The sequence below is a fragment of the Brachyhypopomus gauderio genome, chromosome 4, assembly GCF_052324685.1.
Source record: "Brachyhypopomus gauderio isolate BG-103 chromosome 4, BGAUD_0.2, whole genome shotgun sequence".
In the NCBI taxonomy this organism is placed as follows: domain Eukaryota; kingdom Metazoa; phylum Chordata; class Actinopteri; order Gymnotiformes; family Hypopomidae; genus Brachyhypopomus; species Brachyhypopomus gauderio.
Window position 1 is genome coordinate 25,740,377 of NC_135214.1, and position 22,179 is coordinate 25,762,555.

At 45.4% G+C, this 22,179-nt stretch overlaps 2 protein-coding genes across 2 annotated transcripts; one reads left to right on the top strand and one right to left on the bottom strand.

The window, feature by feature from the left end:
* Positions 1-15: 15 nt before the first annotated feature.
* gpx8 (glutathione peroxidase 8 (putative)) lies at positions 16-4,872 on the top strand. Its single transcript, XM_077003321.1, has 3 exons — positions 16-550; positions 696-954; positions 1,348-4,872. The coding sequence occupies exons 1-3, from the start codon at positions 257-259 to the stop codon at positions 1,509-1,511; spliced, it is 717 nt and encodes a 238-aa protein (XP_076859436.1). The 5' UTR covers positions 16-256; the 3' UTR covers positions 1,512-4,872.
* Positions 4,873-5,152: 280 nt separating this feature from the next.
* Positions 5,153-18,067, bottom strand: lrrc75ba (leucine rich repeat containing 75Ba). The gene is made up of 5 exons (XM_077003320.1): positions 17,391-18,067; positions 13,417-13,545; positions 10,790-10,902; positions 6,685-7,030; positions 5,153-6,129 (listed from the first exon to the last, which is right to left on the bottom strand). Exons 1-5 carry the CDS (start codon positions 17,676-17,678, stop codon positions 5,884-5,886), a joined length of 1,122 nt encoding a protein of 373 aa, XP_076859435.1. The 5' UTR covers positions 17,679-18,067; the 3' UTR covers positions 5,153-5,883.
* Between the last annotated feature and the right edge of the window lie 4,112 nt (positions 18,068-22,179).

Consider the following 22,179-nt stretch of genomic DNA (forward strand, 5'->3'; position numbering starts at 1 on the left):
ATCTTGACTGCAGTGTGATTTCAGGTAATGTTGTCCAGCAATCTATAAAGGATCTAGTCACATCTGAGCTAAATGCTTTTTGATAAGATTCTAGGAAGATCCATCGTGGTCTGTTCAGGACAGTCCCGCTATGGCAGCATGATGAGAGGCAGGGGTGTAGCAGCAAATTCTGGGCCCTGTACGTACTAAGTGCATTACTGCGATTCCAGCGGAAGGGATCGTACCTGGTAGCCTCCTAGTTTCTGCGTGAAATACGATGCCCCGTAGCCCCCACACGGCCCACACTTCCACACACGCAACGTCCGCCGCTTCTAGCGCATTCCGTCCTGTTTCCTCCTCAAAGATGGAGGCGCTGGGCGGCTACCCGAGCAAGGCGGCCGCTCCCAGGACCAGAGTCCTCACCGTCTTCATGAGCCTGGCGCTGTGCGTGGGCTCCTTATACTTATTACACACCAAACTGGCAAAGTCGAGAAAACCGAGAGACTTTTATTCATTTGAAGTGAAGGACGCCAAAGGAAGAACAGTTTCCTTGGAGAAATATCGGGGAAGAGTAAGTTTCAGTGTCCTGTATGTAAACAGTACTTATTCTGTGCGTGTAAATACACTCCAGTCTTTCTATTTGCATTGGACCCATTTGGAAACGCGTTAAATCTCCAAGTCCCGCCGTTGGGGAGTAAACGTGTTGTGTGTTTCAGGTCTCGCTAGTTGTAAACGTGGCGAGTCGCAGCGAGCACACGCATCAGAAATACAGGGGGTTGCAGGAGCTGCACCGGGAGCTTGGCACGTCGCACTTTAACGTGCTGGCCTTCCCCTGCTCCCAGTACGGGGACACCGAGCCGGGGACAAGTCGAGACATCGAAGCGTTTGCCAAATCTAACGGTGTCACGTTTCCAGTATTTAGCAAGATCAAAATATTGGGCTCGGAGGCAGAACCTGCGTTCAAGTTCATTACAGGTAAAAGAAACTTAACTTACATACATCAGTGATTAAATGATATGCATGTACAGATATTTTAACGGAGGCAGGCTTCACGTGCATCGTGCGGTGTACCTGTAGTCCTTGTCGGTGGTCTCAGCCTTGTCCGTGTCCTGCCGGTCCGTGTGTCCGCTGTGGACAGCAGATGTCCTGAACTCATACAGACGTCTTTTCACATTATTCCCTCCTGCGGTTAGAACTTTGTAAAGTATTTGCTATTATTTTATCTGTATGCGTTTGCTTGCTTTTATGAAGTTTCTATTTCCATTCATCTCGTCTCTATTGCGTTTGGAAGCTCCGCTGTGTCACTTGTGGCTCTGGTTTTCTTCGTGTGGTCTTTAACATCTAGGCATTTTCTCTGGTTACCTATAGATTCAGTTCAGAGGATCCCAAAATGGAACTTTTGGAAGTTTCTCGTGGGTTCTGATGGCCAGGTGGTGCGTTTCTGGAGACCAGAGGAGCCCATCGAGGAGATTAGGCAGGAGGTAACCGCACTCGTGCGCAGTATCATCCTGAAGAAGAGATATGAACTCTGAGAGCGTTGAGTGACATCGTCCTGAAGAAGAGAGATGAACTCTGAGATCGTTATGACAGAATCATCGTCCTGAAGAAGAGATATGACCTCTGAGAGCGTTATGACAGAATCATCGTCCTGAAGTAGAGATGAACTCTGAGAGCGTTATGACTATCATCGTCCTGAAGTAGAGAGATGAACTCCGAGAGCGTTGAGTGGTGTGGGCATGAGCCTCTGAGACCTCCATTGAACGTTTCCAAACACTGCGTTTTACTGACGCGTGTGTGTGGTTGCACGCGTGTGTGTGGGTGTGTGTGTAGAGTCTTCTACACCTTCTACACACACGTGTGTATGTGTTTTTATTTAGCTGACTGAAGATTGCAGGTTCCAGTGTGTAAGTGATCACGTCGGTGTTAAGGACTCTGGAAAACACTGATTACCCATCACCACAGTTTATTAATTAAAGGGATGCAAATGTACATTGTGTACATTGTTTTTTATAAATAATAGTGTACATAGTTTTTAAATTAAGGGAATACAAGTGTACATTGCTGTGCTTATTTTGGACAAGAATAATGTGAAACGCACTCGTTAGTCAGGTCAAAAACGACCACCCAATTTAGTAATGAATCCCGTTTTCCAGTTCTTATGGTGTTATGTCGCCACCTTTTGGACGTCAGTTGGAACTATTTTATGTGGGTTTCGCAGTAAGATACTTCGCCCTTTAATCCCGTTTAATTCAGTACTGTACTAATTAGCCACTTTGAGCGTTTGACTGTATAGAGCGGTATAACCCTAGGAAATGAAATTAGACGAGACGTTTTTGTTTGTGGGATCCATGACGCACTTTAGCTTTTTCATGATTTATACTGAAATTAGTTCTAGGTTTTTTTGTACAGTATTAAGGGGATTTTTCATTGTTCCTCAGTCTGGCATCTGAAATCAAACACCTGGTCTGGCTTTATAAAAGATCAGGACAGCAGTGCAGAACGCTGGAATAACAATTTCGCTAAAATATTTATTTATCCAGGAGGGGGCAGACTGGAGCAGTGAACCGACTTTGGCTGCGACAGTCCAGTCAGGTAAACAAGCCAGATCACACGTTAAATCCCTCTAAACATGTATACCTGCAGGTCATTATCTGGGCTTTATTTGGTCACACAGTCAGAAGTACTGTTCCAGATATTCAGTAACTGTAAACCTCTCTTGTAATGTAAATGTAAGATCCTTAGATTTGGCTCCAGATGTATTCGTAATGCAGATCATCATGTTGGACGCCATCCCCTCAGTGTGGAGTCCGAAGCAGGTTCTGCTGTTTATATAAACACACAAACTGCTTATGGCCTGCATACATAAATCACACACACATACACACACAATACAGAGTGTGTGTGTGTGAGAGATGTGGTCCCCCTCCGTGCCCTGTGTGTGTGTGAGAGAGAGATGTGGTCCCCCTCCATGCCGTGTGTGTGAGATGTGGTCCCCCTCCGTGCCGTTTGTGTGAGATGTGGTCTCCCTCTGTGCCCTGTGTGTGTGAGAGAGAGAGGGAGAATGTGCATGTGTGTGTGTGAGAGAGATGTGGTCCCCCACCGTTCCCTGTGTGTGTGTGTGTGTGTGTGTGTAAGAGAGAGAGAATGTGCGTGTGTGTGTGTGTGTGTGAGAAAGAGGGAGACTGTGCATGTGTGTGTGTGAGAGAGATGTGTTCCCCCTCCTTCTGTGCCCACTGGCAGACTTTTCCTCTCTATCAGCGGACCACACATGTCCACTCACACAACAGCCAAAACACACTACTCCTTAACAAACACTTCCACACTAGTTCACATACACTACTCCGAACAGGTTGTATGCTGCCTTACTGGTTACAGAAACTTTGGCACCTTTGGTATTAAAGCATTACTAGAGCAAAAATAACATATTATAAGCAGTTTTATTACTCAAGAGGTATGTAACAGTCTTAAAAAGTATTGTATAACACACAATGTTGTAATACAGAGCAGGAGGACACAGAGCTACATTAATGTAATCACACACTGGCCTGAAAGACCAACAGAGACAAACTCCCTTTAATTCTAGCATACTGAACCAGTGATGCTCAGGGCAGCCACAAAATGACCCAATAGAAGACTATTGTGGTGGTCACATGACTGGGGTGTGTCAACATGCTGCTCATACCTGAGCATTATATGGTGTCATTACACTGTAGTACACATAGGTCTGTACTGTGTGTAATGGTCATTTAAACTATGGCCTTTAACAACAATGATCAGAAATCCATGTATAGTTAATTAAATGAGAACTGATTTAATTGTATCAGTTTGGGAGTCTAAACCATTTAGCGTAAATGCTCTGTGAATTCTCACGGTCTCAGATGATGGCTGATGGTAAGGATACGCTGACAGCCAAAATATACTGTGACGTCTGATCAAGGCCTGTGAGCGCTTGTGTGTAGTGGCTAGAGAACATCTCACTGACAGCAGTAATGCTGAGATCACCAACGCACAGATAGAAGACATTACACAGTACAGGTTTGTACACACAGACCCACAGCACTCTGATAAGATAAGACTATATAATATGGGTTAAACGAGTCTCACTCATCCACTGGATTCTCTTCATACCAGATTCCATTAAATAAAAGTGAGCACTATGTTAGGACTGTTGTAGTATAACTAAGACACAGACCAGACATCATGACGTAAATTAAAGTTTGCTTCACTCTAATGTTACAGCCACTATTTGAATGTAGACATTACAACAGCAGTCTGGGAGGTACGACCATAAACACCACTGCAGGACTCGACAGAACTTTAAAGGGTTGGGAAAAGAGGAAGTGGTCATCTGGTTGCCATGTCAACCAGAGCCCAGGCAGAAGAGTGTCTGAGGAAGCTGATTGGTCTGTTCAAACCCAGCAAGAGGCTTATTGGACAAAGATGAGATGAGCAGTACATTGTAGACTTGGTTACACAGCAGTTTCAACGTATAAGCAACGGCAAACAAAGCTTGAACACTTTTCATTAGCATATTATTCTTTGCACAGTTGGGTTAGAAAGCAGAGAATGTGCTGAATATTTATCTGATATATATTCCCTGACCCTAATGGTTTTTACATCGTCCTACACATCATTTCACCCTGACGAGTTTGCCATAGAACTACCATAATCATTTCAGCTACAGACTTATGTTGTAATTGCAGCATAATTGGTTTCATATGACTGATTGCCATGATTCCAGTGTTTTGAATGTGAGTGTGTTAAACACTGGAGAGTGCTGAACGCAGTGTCGGTTTTGTAAGTGCAGGTAACAACACACAACAACAATGGACTGATGTGGTTAATGAGGACAACAGAGAGGAGGAGCATGCTGAGGTCTCCATAGCGACTTTATCGTCATGACAAAAAAGGAAACAAGTGTCTGTTCACAACAGCATCAGTTTTATGTGTCTGAGTTTAATGTGTCTGTGTTATGTATGTGAGTTTTATGTGTCTGAGTTGTAGGTGTCTGTGTTTAATGTGTGTGTTATGTATGTGAGTTTTATGTGTCTGAGTTGTAGGTGTCTGTGTTTAATGTGTGTGTTATGTATGTGAGTTTTATGTGTCGGAGTTGTAGGTGTCTGTGTTTAATGTGTGTGTTATGTTTCTATATTGTTTGTGTTGTGTTTCTATATTGTTTTTTTTATGTTTCTGTATTGTGTTTTTGTGATGTGTCATTATGCTCAACATTATGGTGAGTGACAAACAAATATTCAAACATTAAACTTTTGGAAGGGACCAGCAAAAGTCTGAAATGTGCAGCTTAGCGCAAGTCGTGTGACTGCACGTCTGGCTCTAATGGCTTTAGTGGGGAGATTAGCAGAGCACACAGTGGCACTCAGCCCTATTGGTGACCTCACACAACCCTAGTGGTGACCTCACACAACCCTGGTGGTGACCTCACTCAACCCTGGTGGTGACCTCACTCAGCAAGCCCCTACAGCCCCACCAACGCTGCCAAAGCTCAACACAGGTCCCAGATCAGCTGCCTTGCCTTAGATAAAGAATACCACCTTCAAAAGCACCAGTGCATCTCTCCCAGTAGCCATGCTATCGTTCTGAAACGCCATTTTGTTTATTTCTTTATTCTCCAGGGACTCATCCGTCTGTGCAGGGCACCATGGTCCGAGCAGTGAGAAAGGGGGTTGGGCTTGGTGCGGCGGTTACTGTGTGCTCCGCCCTGCTGCTCGGCCAGGCCGACGCCCCCTGTGGGATGGTGATGTGATGCCACAGAGAGTAGAAGGTGAGAGGAGGAGAGCAGCTAGGAGGTGTGGTCTAGGGAAAAGACGCCTGTCTCTGTCTCCCTCCGCCTCAGGGTCTGTCCGTCTGCCAGTGGGGACTAGCTCTGCAAGCCGCAGGACATGTTCACCTCTCGCAGTAGTGCACGGGCAGGCTTCCACTGCTTCTCTGCTCTCCCATACTCCACTGCTCCAGGTCCAGCTTGTCGTCCAAATCGTCTTCCTCTTCGTCATCCTCCTCTTCCTCATAGCGGCTTGGTTCTTCGATTGAGCTCTCCATGTGGTAGCAGTAGGGCTGTCCCTCTGTGTACTCGTAGATGGTGGGCAGACTGCTTTTAAGGCTGCAACGTCTCCTCAGGGCCACCAGGAGGGGCTGTAGAGAACAGAAACCATATATTGGAATAATATATTGAACTTATGATTAGTAAATATTGCACTTAAAATATTTCAGTAGTAGAAATATTGTAGTATTGTGGTGGTCTCGGGGTGGGCACTAATTTTGATTTGTACTTTATTGATCCCTTTAGGAGATTTCCTTCAGGGACATTTTGGACTTGCGTCTTAATGTTGAGAATATCCATGAGATACATATAAGAGCACATTATGTCCTCGTAAAAGAGCAAATACAGTAGAAAGTGAAGATTAAAAAAAGAATAAAGAGCTAAAAACAATAGAGCTACTGGAGAAGCAGCCGTCTCGCGCAGAGCTATCCGAGAATGTCAATTTTGGGGGTAAAAAAAGCAACACACAAACATTCTTCTGGTGAATATTACAGTGATGTTAATTACTGTTAGCAGACTACAGAACACAGAGCACAAGGATTTTGCACAAGCACGTGGAATACTTGAGTTGTGTACGAAGCTCGTGGAGTTCTGAGCTGGGGAATAGTTCTTGAGTATGAAGTTGCCATGAGAGTTTCTTGTGTTACCTGAGGCATAGTGAAGATATCCACGTTGTTGCCCAGGTCGGTCCAGGCCAGACAGGGGAAGCTCCTGGGGTTCTTCAGGGTTTCTGTCAGGTCCTTGACGGTGGAGCTGGTCAGGTAGTTGCCGTTAAGCGCCAGGGTGGTGAGCTTGGGCAGGGCTGCCAGGAGAGGAAGCAGCCGGCGCAGTCCCTCATCACGCAGCTCAGTGAAGCTGAGATCTACTGATATCACAGTGCCACCAGTGGTCTGGAGGTAATATGCCACATGCCGGATGTCACGTGTTGACAGGGGGATGCCAGAGAGATCCAGAGAGTCACTGCAGAGCTTCTTCTGAAGGGCTGTTTTAACACTGGGTGTGGAGAAAGGCAGAGGTCTGTGAACACGCTGGAAACAGCCTCAGTAACCATCACAATCTCAGTAAATGGTAAAATGGAACAGCTGTCATACTAAGACATTAAGATGTGTGATTCTCCCTCTCCCTGTAGGTTCTAAGATACTAAGACGTCTGATTCCCCCACTCCCTGCAGGTTCTATTAAAACTAAGATGTCTGATTCCCCCTCTCCCTGCAGGTTCTATTAAAACTAAGATGTCTGATTCCCCCTCTCCCTGCAGGTTCTAGTAAAACTAAGATGTCTGATTCCCCCTCTCCCTGCAGGTTCTAGTAAAACTAAGATGTCTGATTCCCCCTCTCCCTGCAGGTTCTAGTAAAACTAAGATGTCTGATTCCCCCTCTCCCTGCAGGTTCTATTAAAACTAAGATGTCTGATTCCCCCTCTCCCTGCAGGTTCTATTAAAACTAAGATGTCTGATTCCCCCTCTCCCTGCAGGTTCTATTAAAACTAAGATGTCTGATTCCCCCTCTCCCTGCAGGTTCTAGTAAAACTAAGATGTCTGATTCCCCCTCTCCCTGCAGGTTCTAGTAAAACTAAGATGTCTGATTCCACCTCTCCCTGCAGGTTCTAGTAAAACTAAGATGTCTGATTCCACCTCTCCCTGCAGGTTCTAGTAAAACTAAGATGTCTGATTCCCCCACTCCCTGTAGGTTCTAGTAAAACTAAGATGTCTGATTCCCCCTCTCCCTGCAGGTTCTAGTAAAACTAAGATGTCTGATTTCCCCACTCCCTGCAGGTTCTAGTAAAACTAAGATGTCTGATTCCCCCTCTCCCTGCAGGTTCTAGTAAAACTAAGATGTCTGATTCCCCCACTCCCTGCAGGTTCTAGTAAAACTAAGATGTCTGATTCCCCCTCTCCCTGCAGGTTCTAGTAAAACTAAGATGTCTGATTCCCCCTCTCCCTGCAGGTTCTAGTAAAACTAAGATGTCTGATTCCCCCTCTCCCTGCAGGTTCTAGTAAAACTAAGATGTCTGATTCCCCCTCTCCCTGCAGGTTCTAGTAAAACTAAGATGTCTGATTCCCCCTCTCCCTGCAGGTTCTAGTAAAGCTAAGATGTCTGATTCCACCTCTCCCTGCAGGTTCTAGTAAAGCTAAGATGTCTGATTCCACCTCTCCCTGCAGGTTCTAGTAAAACTAAGATGTCTGATTCCCCCACTCCCTGTAGGTTCTAGTAAAACTAAGATGTCTGATTCCCCCTCTCCCTGCAGGTTCTAGTAAAACTAAGATGTCTGATTTCCCCACTCCCTGCAGGTTCTAGTAAAACTAAGATGTCTGATTCCCCCTCTCCCTGCAGGTTCTAGTAAAACTAAGATGTCTGATTCCCCCACTCCCTGCAGGTTCTAGTAAAACTAAGATGTCTGATTCCCCCTCTCCCTGCAGGTTCTAGTAAAACTAAGATGTCTGATTCCCCCTCTCCCTGCAGGTTCTAGTAAAACTAAGATGTCTGATTCCCCCTCTCCCTGCAGGTTCTATTAAAACTAAGATGTCTGATTCCCCCTCTCCCTGCAGGTTCTCTCCACCATTCCCATCCACACACAGCACTTCCTGATGAACCAGTCCCTCCGCGCTACTCAAGCCATCTTTGCTGTACCTCGTATATGATTTGTAAAACTTTCAAAGCTACCACGGCAGACCTTGCTGCTCTACCTCCAGGAAGGTAAAAGCCAGCAATCACCCAATCCGAAACCTCAATACTGAGGTGTCATTTAAACCAGGTGCTCATGTAACCACAAACATGAAGTGTGAGGAATCAGTGCTGCAGTGATGCGTGAGATGTCAGTGCTGCAGTGAAGGATGAGAAGTCAGTGCTGTGGTGAAGCGTGAGCAGTCTGTGGTGCAGAGAAGCGTGAGATGTCAGTGCTGCAGTGAAGCGTGATGGGTTAGTGTTATAGTACTGAGCTCTGAGTAATAATGTAAAAGGCAGCTGCTCACCTTGAACTCATAACCTGTTCCTTCTCCATTTTTTTAGGCGTGTTTGAACTGGCCAGGGCCCATTTAGAAACTTTTTTATTGCAACAGTAGCAAATAAAATATTAGGGTGTATTGTGTATTACAATCTGCAAATATAATTTTAATGTATCACCCACTACTAGGTGTGAGTGGTTACTGAAATGATTCTTTCCTGGCTTTGTGTGAACACAGTCAGTAACACCAGACTACATTAGGAATTAATTTTAATCTAGTGGGGCATGCAGTATGCAGTAAGCAGTATGCAGTAAGCTGTCCAGTAGGTGACTTAGATGGTAGAGAAGCTGAGACATGTGGAACTGGGGTCCAACAGAGAGATGTGAGTGGAAATGCATCCTCTACATGTGTGTCCAATCACAAATCTGTGCTCACATTTACCATACATGCAAATTATATGAAATTGCTATCAGATGTTATAATATAAGCAAATAAAAGCCCCTAATGAGATACAGTTGTCCTGGAGTGAAGGTGTCATGACTGCTTTGTTTATGAAGCCAAAATTCAATTTATTTTGTAAATATAACTGCATTCTGCATTACTGGCTCTGTGTAATATGGGGTGTCACACAGCCACTACAAGCTGTGGATCTATCTCTGAGCTCTGGCAGGGCTAGGGGAGGAGGCGACTCACACTCTGAGGTGATTCTCACTGTGAGGTGACTCACAGTCTGAGGAGACTCTCACTCTGAGGAGACTCTCATGGTGTGAGGTGACTCACTCTGAGGTGACTCACACTCTTAGCACTCTGGCATTTCTCTGTCGATAAGGCAGTTGCCTTTGAAGATGCTTTAGCACCAGTTTTAGAATCAAAGTCAAATTCTGTGAGACTGTTTATGAGTAATTAAGTCATCTGTGTCCTACCAGATCTGTTAAAAACAATCAAATGTTTATTGAATTATGGACCGCTTCATTGCAATTTTGCTTAAGCTGCTTTGACTGACTTGCACATGCTACAATATGTACACATACTAAGTAGTAACACATGCTAACATACTTGTATATGCTAAATACTTACACATGCAAAAAGAAGGCACAAATGATAAGTGGTTCTTAAAAGAATCTAAAAGCCACGTCTGAAATATATTTGTGTAATAATTGCATATTTGCACCTAGACAGAATGCTACCACAGCAGGGATTTTGTGTGAAAGCAAAGTTCCCAAAGAACACAGTGTCTTCACATCTCCTCCCATACTGCCGAACCAGAGAAGTGTTTATGACACACTTCGGCTTGCCAGTTGGATTGTGGGCTTGCTTACGGATGCGGATGCATCCCTGGATCAGTGAACCCACAACCACATGTGTCAGCCGGCACTGGGAAACGACTTACAGCATTTTGTGTTGCAAATTGTAGACATATAACTGTTCGGTGTGCTTTACAGCGCTCTAAACCTGTAGATCAGCAGGGTGTTAGGTGTAATGTGGGGTGATCACCAGAGTGTAGGGTGTAGTGTAGGGTGATCAGCAGGGTGTAATGTGAGGTGATCACCAGAGTGTAGGGTGTAGTGTGGGGTGATCAGCAGGGTGTAGGGTGTAATGTGGGGTGATCACCAGAGTGTAGGGTGTAGTGTGGGGTGATCAGCAGGGTGTAGGGTGTAATGTGGGGTGATCACCAGGGTGTAGGGTGTAGTGTGGGGTGATCACCAGAGTGTAGGGTGTAGTGTGGGGTGATCAGCAGGGTGTAGGGTGTAATGTGAGGTGATCACCAGAGTGTAGGGTGTAGTGTAGGGTGATCTGTGCACTGCTCACCATAACTGCCTCTTCCTTCGACTCACACTCTGTCTCAGCCACTTGGAGTGTGGGGTCAGGTGGTAAATCAGCTGCCTGCAGATCTTGTCAGATGACTTTAGCATGTCCGAGTCCTGCCAAGCAGAGCAAGCTCGCATCATTTCAGCATTGTTTGCAGTGTTCTGTATTCAGAGTGAAATGACGGAGTCAACGCTGCAGCACTGTGAAAGTGAAAACACCACGAGATCTTTCACAGTGACAGGTGATGGTTTCAGTGAAGTGATCATACTGCCCAAAATTCAATTACTCAGTTTGGTTTGCAGATATTCATCTGAAGCAGAGAACCTAATACCAGTGTGGATGAGAGCACTAACCACAGGGCCAAGAGGGAAACCACACACGCATTAACTCACACACACACACACACACACACACGCATCAACATACATATGCATTAAAACACACACATTAACACTCACATTAACACACATATGCATTAACACACAATATCTATCCTTCATCTAGACACTAAAGAGAGTACTGCAGCCTGTAAATAACTCTCAGAACCAGTCCTGACATTCTCAATGAGAACCAGTCCTGTAGAGACACTCAATGAGAACCAGTCCTGTAGACATTCTCACTGAGAATCAGTCCTGTAGAGACATTCAATGAGAATCAGTCCTGTAGAGACACTCTCACTGAGAATCAGTCTTGTAGACATTCTCACTGAGAATCAGTCTTGTAGACATTCTCACTGAGAATCAGTCCTGTAGAGACACTCAATGAGAACCAGTCCTGTAGACATTCTCTTTTCAGAACGTTTTAGCAGAGGTGTCAATTCCAGGTTCAGAAAGTAAAAGTCCTCACCAGGATTTTGCTTTGGATTATGTTGATTCCACTAATCTTACCTAGATTGCACTAATTAGAAAATCTAGCAGGCTTGAGCAAAATACTGGTGAGAACCTTTACTTTCTGAACATGGAATTGACACCTCTGCGTTTTAGATAGTTTTCTAAACGTGTAATATAGTTACAGTTGGTTATTTTTTTTATTCTTTTAATTATCGTTATTATTTATTTCAGTTAACGAAAATGTTTTTTCAATATCAGTTTTTGTTTTTTCGTTCGTTTAGTTAACAATTATAACCTTGGTTAGTAGGGGAAAATCCCTTTTGGGAACCCCTTTCCCCAAACCCCCAGTTCTGATACAGTCTAGGCCCGGTGCTGTTCTCGGTTCCCTCAAAACTCCTTTGTCTCTCTTTCGTCCACTGTCTCTGGCAGAGACACATAAAGCAGCATTTAATAACATCTGAGCCCAGCAGATTCACAGATCAGATTCTGTATCCCAGCAACAACTCTCAAAATCCCTCAAAGAATCTGCTTGGAGGTGTTCTCTTGAAGAGCTCTTACTGAAGTACATTGCCTGTTCCCAAGATGACTGAAACCCAGAGTATAATCTCCTCTCTCTCAGATCTGATCTCATGCTGGGTTTGGACAGAAGAGAGATGAGAAATGTACACCCATGTTTCTCCTGTCTGTCCTGCCTGAAGGCTCGGACTCAGATTCCTATCTATAGTATATTCACAGTTTCCCATCAGAAGCAGTTTCCCTGGGAAACAGAGTAGACATTCGGAAGATAAAGATAATGTGTAACATTATCTTAGAAACGTTTAACATATCTTTATAGACAAGACATTAAGAGTACTACTGGAAGACATTCTTGTGTAAGTCTTAAGAAGGGTCAGAAGCCACAGGAAGAGGAGAATGGATTCTTCTGCTGAATGAACTACAATTCACTAATTACTAGGGGTGTGACGAGATCTCGTATCACGAGATCTCGCGAGATGTAACTCAGCAATATTTCTCGTCGTGTTAAAAATCTGTCTCACGGGATTTGTGATCCAGCAAGCAGCCAGAATGATGTCGGAAAATACAGGTATTACTATTGAAGATGCCCCCGCCACTTTCAAATTGGCGGAAATGATAAATGGCAAGAGAGTGACTGATAAGACACGGACCATATACAAACATTGTATGAAAATAAAGGTCTGGTTAACGACGGACCAGAGTTACGACCAACTTTTTTTTTTTTTTCGTGCGGTGCGGGGAGGAGCAATGGCAGCACAGTAGAGTGTTGTGTAGTGGAGTGTTGTGTACGATAAGCTGAGGCAGCGCAGCCTCCACCGCAGCCCATCTCAGCAACGCGATCGCGCTTTCTCACGCTGTACGCACAAGAACATTGTTAGTTTTTTTCTATACTGTATTTACGATTTAGCATATCTAAATCTAGGGTCACGCTTAACGACGGACTCTTCAGTCTCTAACCCCCGTCGTTAAGTGGAGACTCACTGTAATATTGTTTGCGATTGAAAAAAGGAGAAATATTACATTTTATTTCTTTTATTTTAACTTTTATGGAATTTTATTTTAATTTCAATTTGTAGAGGAAGAAGTTTATTAAAAGTTCATGCTTACATCATGCATGTTAAGAGTTATAATGAAACATTTTAAAATGCATGTGTAACTCAGTTAAATAAAAGTCTGAAGTCATTTTAGTGTTCTTAAAATCTCATCTCGTCTCGTTCTCGTGAACCCAATATCCCAAGTCTGCCCTGGAGTCCCTTGTATTCAGAGCCAAATGAGCCTCACCTTCTTGGGACACTGCATGTCTCTGGCCAGACTGAGCAGTAGTTCATGGGAAATGGGGTCCACCAGGTTCAGGAAGGCCACATTCTTGTACAGGATATCATTCAAGGAAGTGCTCTCTAAGCCCAGGTCCTGGGACACAAGCAGAAATACATGTTCCAAATCAGGATTTCACATTCAAATCTGAAGGTCAGCAGTCGCAGAAAACATGCCACACTTAAACAACTTTAACAAACATAAACAACTCTGTAGACAGACTCCCCGTCATAGGGGATTGAAGACATCTGATCATGTTCTGATCATGTACAGCTCTGCCAATAGTGTGATATATTCATGAGTGTGGTATATTCATGAGTGTGTGATATATTCATGAGAGTGTGGTATATTTATGAGGATTGTATATTCATGAGAGTGATATATATTCATGAGAGTGATATATATTCATGAGTGTGGTATATTTATGAGTGTGGTATATTCATGAAAGTGTGATATATTCATGAGCGTTGTATATTCATTACAGTGTGATATATTCATGAGCGTTGTATATTCATGAGTGTGATATATTTATGATAGTGTATATATATTTTACTGCTGATGTTTGCTCTTCCATTTTGTTGTATAGTAGCAAAATTAATACATAGCTGTGAATCTGAAGCTGAGGCTGAGAGAGAGAGAGAGAGAGAGAGAGAGAGCGCAAACGAGAGCGAGCGAGCATTTCCAGTGATGGGACACATGATGAAAATGTGTTTGCAGGCCTGTTTTTCAAGTGTTTATGCTTTATCTGTAGGTCCCTGCATGAGTACATATCTTTACACTCACCTGTACAGATCTTTAGACTGACCTGTACAGACCTTTAAACTGGAACAGATCTTTAGACTCACCTGTACAGACCTTTAGACTGGTACAGACCTTTAGACTCACCTGTACAGACCTTTGGATTGGTACAGACCTTTAGACTGGTATAGATCTTTGCACTCATATCTGCTCGACTGTGTGAGGTAAAATGTGTTTAGTTGCAGGCTAACAGAACACTCTCTCATCGCCTTACCAGCACAGACTCTCTCTCCCTCTCTTTCTCTCCCTCTCTCTCTTTCTCTTTGTTCATACCTCGCACTTTGTGGTTCCGCCATCTTGTAGTGGTGCAGGACATTCAGTGCACTATAACAATCCCACAATGCACTGCAATAAGTAGGATAGAAATGACGAACACTGGTAGGCCATATTAAAGCAGGCTGTGTGTTTTGGGGATGTGTGTGCAGCTTCTCTGAGGAGGACTGAGTGATGGCATGGTCTTCAGAGATATATATACATATGTATATATATATAATATGTATATATGTATTATATATGTACCACACACTCACTCACAATATATACAATATATATGCACGTCCACACATATACACACTTTCATACATACACACACCCACACACACACACAGCTGCTGCTGCAGGTCTTCTGTGACTAGGCTGTCTCAGCACTAGGGCTTCACTATGGGGTGATTACAGGTGCTGGTCTCTGCCAGCGAGCTGTCAAACCCTCAAAGTAATTAACTGCAGCTCTCTGTGGTGTGAAGTGTGGAGGAGATGAAACACTGAGACCAGGAGAACACTGAGAGAGAGAAGGGGAGGGAGAGAGAGAGAGAGATTGAGAGAATAACAATGAGAATGAGAGAGAGGGGGAGAGAGAAATAGAGATTGAGAGAATAAGAATGAGAGAGAGAGAGAGAGAGAGAGAGAGAGAGAGAAGATGATATAAGCTGTCTGAGGAGCAGCTGCCTGTGGAGATCAGTGTTCAGGACAGGAGCAGAGTGACTGTGTTCAGGACAGGAGCAGAGTGACTGTGTTCAGGACAGGAGCAGAGTGTCTGTGTGTTCAGGACAGGAGGCAGAGAGCCCAGAGGCTGTTAAAAGCAATAGACTCTGGTGGCCCCTGATGGAAAGTGAACACTCCTTCTTAATTCACTGAAGTGCCAAGCAGCTAAACAGAGACGGGCCCTGCCAGGACACGGGTCACTGGATGTATACACCACTGTCAAATTATCAGTAATTGACTAAATATCTACAGGATTTTACTGTAAATGCAATGTGGGTGATTTAGTAGCTATTTGAATATTTACTTAATATTTACTTAAAAGGGGGATGAATTTACACTAAAAGGCCACGGTTAACACTGATGGCGAGGGGTTTACACTGAAGTGGAGGGTTAACACTGAAGGGCAGGGGTTTACACTGAAGTTGAGGGTTAACACTGTAGGGGAGGGGTTTACATTGAAGGGGAGGGGTTAACACGGAATGGGAGAGGTTTAAACTGAAGGGGAGGGGCTTCCAGCAAGGCTGTTCTGTAGGATCATTTGAAAGGTTTCTGTTGTTTTTCTAACATTTTAGATTTGTTAAGTTTTATAATAATTTTGTATGAACTGCTGAAATTCCTACTTTACAATCATTTACTGGCAGTAAAGCATTTTAGTATTTTGTAACATGAAAACTGAATCACATCATCTGGGATATAGATGGTGTCTCATCTGGGATATGTGTGGTGTCTCATTTGGGATATGGGTGGTGTCTTATCTGCCTCATGTGTAAACTGCACAAGCTTACGTGTGACATTTAACACTGACCTTTGACCATTTTATATGTGAAAAAAATTAAAACCACAAAAACACAGCTGGTATATTTTGGCTCATGGCTGTGAAGCTGAGAAGAGCAGAAAGAGAATGTCCTACAAACCACCACAGTGTCCTACAGACCACCACAGTGTCCTACAGACTACCACAGTGTCTTACAGACCACCATAGTGTCCTACAAACCACCAGTGTCTTACAGACCACCACAGTGTCCTACAGACCACCACAGTGTCCTACAGACCACCACAGTGTCCTACAAACCACCAGTGTCTTACAGACCACCAGTGTCCTACAGACCACCATAGTGTCCTACAAACCACCAGTGTCTTACAGACCACCACAGTGTCCTACAGACCACCACAGTGTCCTACAGACCACCATAGTGTCCTACAGACCACCAGTCTTTGTGTCTTACAGACCACATTATCTTACAGACCACCACAGTCTTTTTGTGTTTTACAGACCACCACAGTGTCTGTGTGTCGGATCTAACCTTATTCAACCTTCCGCTGTGCACCTGAACACAGTATTAGTGCTACAACAGCAGGACTTTGTTGATGACAAGTCATGTGACCAACAGTCATGTGACCATTAGAGAGCCATATGACCAGCAGACAGCAGTGAGCGTTCCCTCTGCAAAATGAGATGTGTGAGATGCTCAGTCAGAGCCTGAGAACCCCTACACAGACAGTGAGACTGACACATATGTATACTCATACACACACGTATACACACAAATACGCATGCATACGCACACACAAAATGCCTGGTAAGTTCTTGTTCCATTTGTGTGATTTGTGGTCAGTGTAGTCCTGCAGGGGTGCCCTTGCACGAGCCCTTGGGACTAATTTTGATCCGTCCATATGCCCCAAACCAAACTGCCTGATTCGCAGCCCGGCGGCCTTTACTCTGTGAGGATGAAGCGTGCAAACTGGAACGTTCCTCGCGCGAGGCGACGTGCTGCAGCGGCGGAGAGGCACGCTCGGTACGCAGCGTCACTGCTGCGCGCGCCCTCAGCGGCTCCCCTCAGCGCGGTCCGGACAGCCTGAATAACCTTTACCACTGTGGTCATGAGCACGAACGAAAACACAGCGCAGCGCCAAGCCACCGCGGTCCACGTAACCGTTAATTAAACGTTCATTAAGGACACTCGCTTCATGATGACAAAAAAAAAAAAAAAAACAGGAAAGTATAACGCGATGACTGGCTCGAGCATAACGAAAAGCATTTGCCAAAGTGGCTGAAACACAAGGACAGCAAAAAAAAAAGAAACATTAGATTGGACTCTACAGAGTTTTCTCGCGATTAACAGGAGACTGTTGTCTTGCGGGACCCGTCGGCTCGCGCTCACCTTTCTCAGCAGTTTGAGCACGTCTGTCGCCTCCTCGATTTTCTTCTCGCGTAGCAGCTTTTGAATCTCACGGATCCAGGCGACCCGCCTGACGTACGGGCTGTGGCTGGTGCGGCGAAGCACGCCCGGGAGCTTGTCCGACTTCAGCATCAGGGACGTAAACAAAAAGTCTCCGCTGCCGCGACTCCCGCTACGCTCGCTCTCTCCGGTGCTGCCGAGGTGTTTTCGTCGCCTCCTCGAAAAACCGTCGTTGTCCAGACTGCTTTGGCGACTAAGTCTCGAACCCATGTTGTCTCATATAGAAATACGACGTTACGCGCTCAGTCTTGATATATTTACACCTCACGACGAGATCATAACCGTGAGATGCCGCCCTGTGCAACACAACGATGAACCTGCCACGCGCTCTACCTCGCGCCCGGACATCAACGGGCAGATAAGATGCCAAAATGCCAGTTTCAGGACGCTCGGGGGATCTTGTAGATGTGATCATTTGCTTAAATAAAATTTCAGTGCAGTGTTAATCGTGCTATACGTCCCGTGTTTCAGGTGGCGAAGGATCCATTGGAAATGGTGCTCTGTACACGATTCTTCACGGCAGCACGCGCGGATCGTGGAGGCAGGGCGCGCGGCGATTGGCTCGCGCTGCTACGTCGCGCCGCTCGAGCAGTTTCAGAGGATCCGTTTAAAACAAGATAACGCCTATAAAGGACCTGTTATTGCTACACTCTATGCAAAATAATGTTTTCATGACATGACATTTACTCAAAGGTCATAGGTTAATGGGATCTCTGACGTACAGTAATTTGTGATAAACTGTAATATTTAATGCTGTAATGGACGTGCTGAATATTTTCCGTTATTATTAATTATAATGGCAGGGCGTGATTAGACGGTTTCCCAGACCCCAAACCCCAAAAGAAGAATATAAATCACACAACTGACCAGTAAGAAGTAACACGTGATCATGATATTATTTTCATTATGAAAGCACGTGATCATGTTATTGTTCTATTGGGTAACGTGATGGACAGGTTGGAGAGACATCTCTCTTCAGACGACCTCTGTTCATGCTCACATCAGGCTTCTCTTCACTCTCATCAACTCTACAATGTGGTAATGGCATTTGACTATTACAATAAAGAAATGGGAAATAGATGTAAAATAGCAAAATGTACACAGTCAACAAAACAAAACAACGTTTACAGTCTCCAGCTGAAGGTGGTGGGGTTTACTGGCTGGATGGTGAAGAGGGTGGGGTTTGCTGGCTGGATGGTAAAAGGGGTAGGGTTTACTGGCTGAAGGGTGAAGGGTGGGGTTTATTGGCTGAAGTGTAAAGGGGGTGGGGTTTACTAGCTGAAGGGTGAAGGGGTGGGGTTTACTGGCTGAAGGGTGAAGGGGGTGGGGTTCACTGGCTGAAGGGTGAAGGGGTGGGGTTCACTGGCTGAAGGGTGACGGGGTGGGGTTTACTGGCTGAAGGGTGAAGGGGTGGGGTTTACTGGCTGAAGGGTGAAGGGGGTGGGGTTCACTGGCTGAAGGGTGAAGGGGGTGGGGTTCACTGGCTGAAGGGTGAAGAGGTGGGGTTCACTGGCTGAAGGGTGAAGGGGTGAGTGTTTACATGCCCAACACAATACTGAGTGTTTAAATGCTCAACACATTACTGATTGTTTACATGCCCAACACATTACTGAGTGTTTGCATGCCCAATACATTACAGAGTGTTTTGTCTTTGATTGTAGTTTGTGCTTGTCTGTGTAATTCTTTCAATATCTGATGGGTAATATCAGGGCCGGCCCTTCCATTAGGCGACATAGGCCGTCTGTCCAGGGGGGCGCTCGCGTGCATGCGTTTTTTTTTTTTTTTTTTTTTTTACAAATGAACAATTAATAAATGTGAAAACAAGCAAAGTCCACATAATCATAATCTCATTGTTTAATAAAATTAGTCAAATTAATAATTCTTATAATAACAACACACGACACCTATCACCCGCGCGCCAACCCGCCCTCCCCCGCACGCTCTGCGCACCTCGTTACTGAGTGAGTGACATCTCCTCGTAAAGACGTCAAAAAAGCAGAAGTCATCTGGTGCCCAGGGTAGTAAAAGGAGAAAAGTGGAGGAAGAAAGGCGGCAAAAAACAGGTAATATAATGGTAATATGTGGTGAATTAACACTATACCATTGGCGAAACGTCAGGGACTTCAACGCCTTCTCTGAAGGTTAATTGATCTTAAAAAGGATGCTTTATCTATTAGATATGTTAATAACGCTTCACCAATAATTTGTATTTCCCCTATAAATCGGCTTTCAAATCCACTTTTCGTACTTGTGCTGGAAAAAAACCTCAGCGGTGAAATAAAAAATCAACCAATCAGAATATTTCACACAGTTGTTTCTAGGTAAAAGAGAGAAAGGCCCTTTTACATTGAGAGCTTTTATTACAGATTGGCAGTTTTATCAACCAGTCGTATTATCGAATTAGAATCGTGGGGGCGTGCTCCAGTGGTCTCTCATTTTTATTTGAACCAAATCCAAAATGTTGCCAATCTGTAGCTGTCATACTGCCCAATCCTTGTAGGTGCTATGATTAGCTTAGATCAGCAAGTTTTAAAATAAATATATATTAAAACTCTGTTCATTGCGGATGCACTTTTGAAATAATAATGTTGCAGTAGGCAAATTGCCCTGATTTGTTGTTTTTTATTATTTATTTATTTATTATTAATATTTAAAAGTTGTTCTCTGCACTACGTTATGTAAAAGTTTTATAATATTTTTTGTGCAACACCTTTATATTTATTGCTTGTTATATGGTAATATTTAAGTCATTAGCTTTTTATTTGTTTCTTTAATGTCACGTTGTGGGGGGGGCCCCTACCGGTCGCCCCCGGTTACAGCGGCAGCGGTCCTGTTTTTGGTCACGTGATGTTCGTCCCTCAGGTGGGCGGGACCCGTGATCCGTCTCACCTGAGGGTCGTTTGTTCGTCTATATATGTCTTGTCTTTGTACCAGTTGACTGCTGGTTATTATTTCCTTCATTCGGAACAATGCACGGGTTTTTGGTTTGCACTCTTTCTATTAAACCATCCTCTTTCCCTGAGACTTGGCGTGATTGCTTCCTTTTTAAGTTGCTCACCCTGCCCGTCACAGAATAACCAGCCACCTTTCGGAAGCCGCCAGTCTCCTTTGCTTTCTCCTTCGTTCGTGGTCATGTCTCGTGGTAAGTGTTTGTCTACGTGCTGTGTGTTTGTCGTGTATTGTCCGAGAGTGTGTTGAGTCTGTCCCCACTCGTCCCGCCGTGTTTAACTGTTGTTTGTGTAAAACCCGTAAAATCACACGGCGGTGACTAGAGCTGGGGACCAGTAGACTCCGCTCTCGCCCAGCGAAACTACCGGTGCCTCACATTGCGCACGTCCGCTGTCCGTTATCGTCTGTATATGTGTGTGTGTGTGTGTGTATGTACGTTGTAGTGTTTTGTTTTAATAACGACGCGGACGTGAGCGAGTGTGTGAGTGTGCCGTGGTGTGTGTGTTTCGCTGGTGGTGTTCATGTGTGTATGTAGTCGGGTCCACTGGTGCGTGCTGCACGCTAGACCGCGTTAGACGCGAGGGTCTCTCGGCTCCTTTCGCCTCACTCACCCGATATCCCGTGGTGACGGGGGTGAGCGACTGCGAGCCCGAGAGACGCGTCGCTGTGGGCGTGACGCGTAAGCCGCTCGCGTATAGCTCTCTCTCTCTCTCCAAAGATCTGCGGATCCCGTTGGGAAAACGGTGAGAGAGAGAGAGCTGGAGTAGGCGCGTCGCGCTCCACAGAGCGTGCGCATCGGTGGGTCCTGTCCGTTTGTTAGTGTTCTCTGTCTTTGCGTGTTCGTTTTGTCCTAGAGTGTAGCGTGCTTTGTTTTATGTAATTCCTCTCTTGCGCCCCTCTTCACTGTGTGTGGGGAGGGGTCCATTTGAGGTCCCGTGCCACTGGATGTGGCACGGAGGGCATCTTGGGTGCGTCAGTGTTATATGTTGTGTTTGTGTTTTTTGTTTTGTTATTCCCCAGAGGGCCCCCCCCCAAATATGTTTTTGGGGGGGAGCTATGGGGTTCCTGAGCCACGGCATGTGGCTCAGAAGGCGCTGCTCCTTAGGGAGAACTGGCCTTTGGGAGGGACCCCTGAGCAGGGAGGAGCCCCTGTACCCCTTTGTAGGCTGAGGATGCCTGGGGTGTATGGACAGGGTGTCTCCTCATGCCAAGAAGGGGTCCCCTCCTCCCTGGGTATAAGGGGGTGCAAAGGTCAGGGCAGTGCACGTTATGTGTTGTATGTTGTCTGTGTGCGTGTGTGTGTGTGATGTGTTGCAGGTCGCTCCTGGAGGTGGACTGCGGCACTCCCGGACCTAGTGGGGTCTCCAGCCGGAGACCCTCCCCTTCAAGCTCGGGGTGACCAGCGTGTCCCTGATGCGGATTGCCAGGGCCCTGGTCTCTGGCGCTCCTGGGTTGGGTGGAGGAGTCCACCTTGAGATGAGGGGCCCCGGGAGGGGTTCACTCCCCAGGAGTCTGGGGTGACCCTTAGCAAAAGGGCAGGGGTCAGCTCCGAGCGAGGAGGTAGGTTCGGGAGGTGGTCGGTAGAAGCCGTGGCCGCACCCCAGTGTGGCGGCCTGCACACATCCACACTTATGACGTTTGTTGGGCCATGTGCTCCCGGTCCGCACACAGCGGTGGGGCTTAAGCGGCCTAAGGCCGGTTAGGGCACGAGGGCCCTGTGACCGACCGGGGCGTGGTTATCGTCTATACCCCTGGACCCAGT

What these genes read in the sequence shown, in the direction of transcription:
- lrrc75ba (XM_077003320.1), bottom strand. Translation starts at nt 17,678, where the DNA reads ATGGGTTCGAGACTTAGTCGCCAAAGCAGTCTGGACAACGACGGTTTT. An exon ending in ACATGCAGTGTCCCAAGAAG is followed by an intron (nt 10,903 to 13,416) that starts GTGAGGCTCATT and finishes TCTGCTTGGCAG; the next exon opens with GACTCGGACATGCTAAAGTC. An exon ending in ATATCTTCACTATGCCTCAG is followed by an intron (nt 6,130 to 6,684) that starts GTAACACAAGAA and finishes TGTTCTCTACAG; the next exon opens with CCCCTCCTGGTGGCCCTGAG.
- gpx8 (XM_077003321.1), top strand. Translation starts at nt 257, where the DNA reads ATGCCCCGTAGCCCCCACACGGCCCACACTTCCACACACGCAACGTCC. An exon ending in TGGAGAAATATCGGGGAAGA is followed by an intron (nt 551 to 695) that starts GTAAGTTTCAGT and finishes TGTGTGTTTCAG; the next exon opens with GTCTCGCTAGTTGTAAACGT. An exon ending in TGCGTTCAAGTTCATTACAG is followed by an intron (nt 955 to 1,347) that starts GTAAAAGAAACT and finishes GGTTACCTATAG; the next exon opens with ATTCAGTTCAGAGGATCCCA.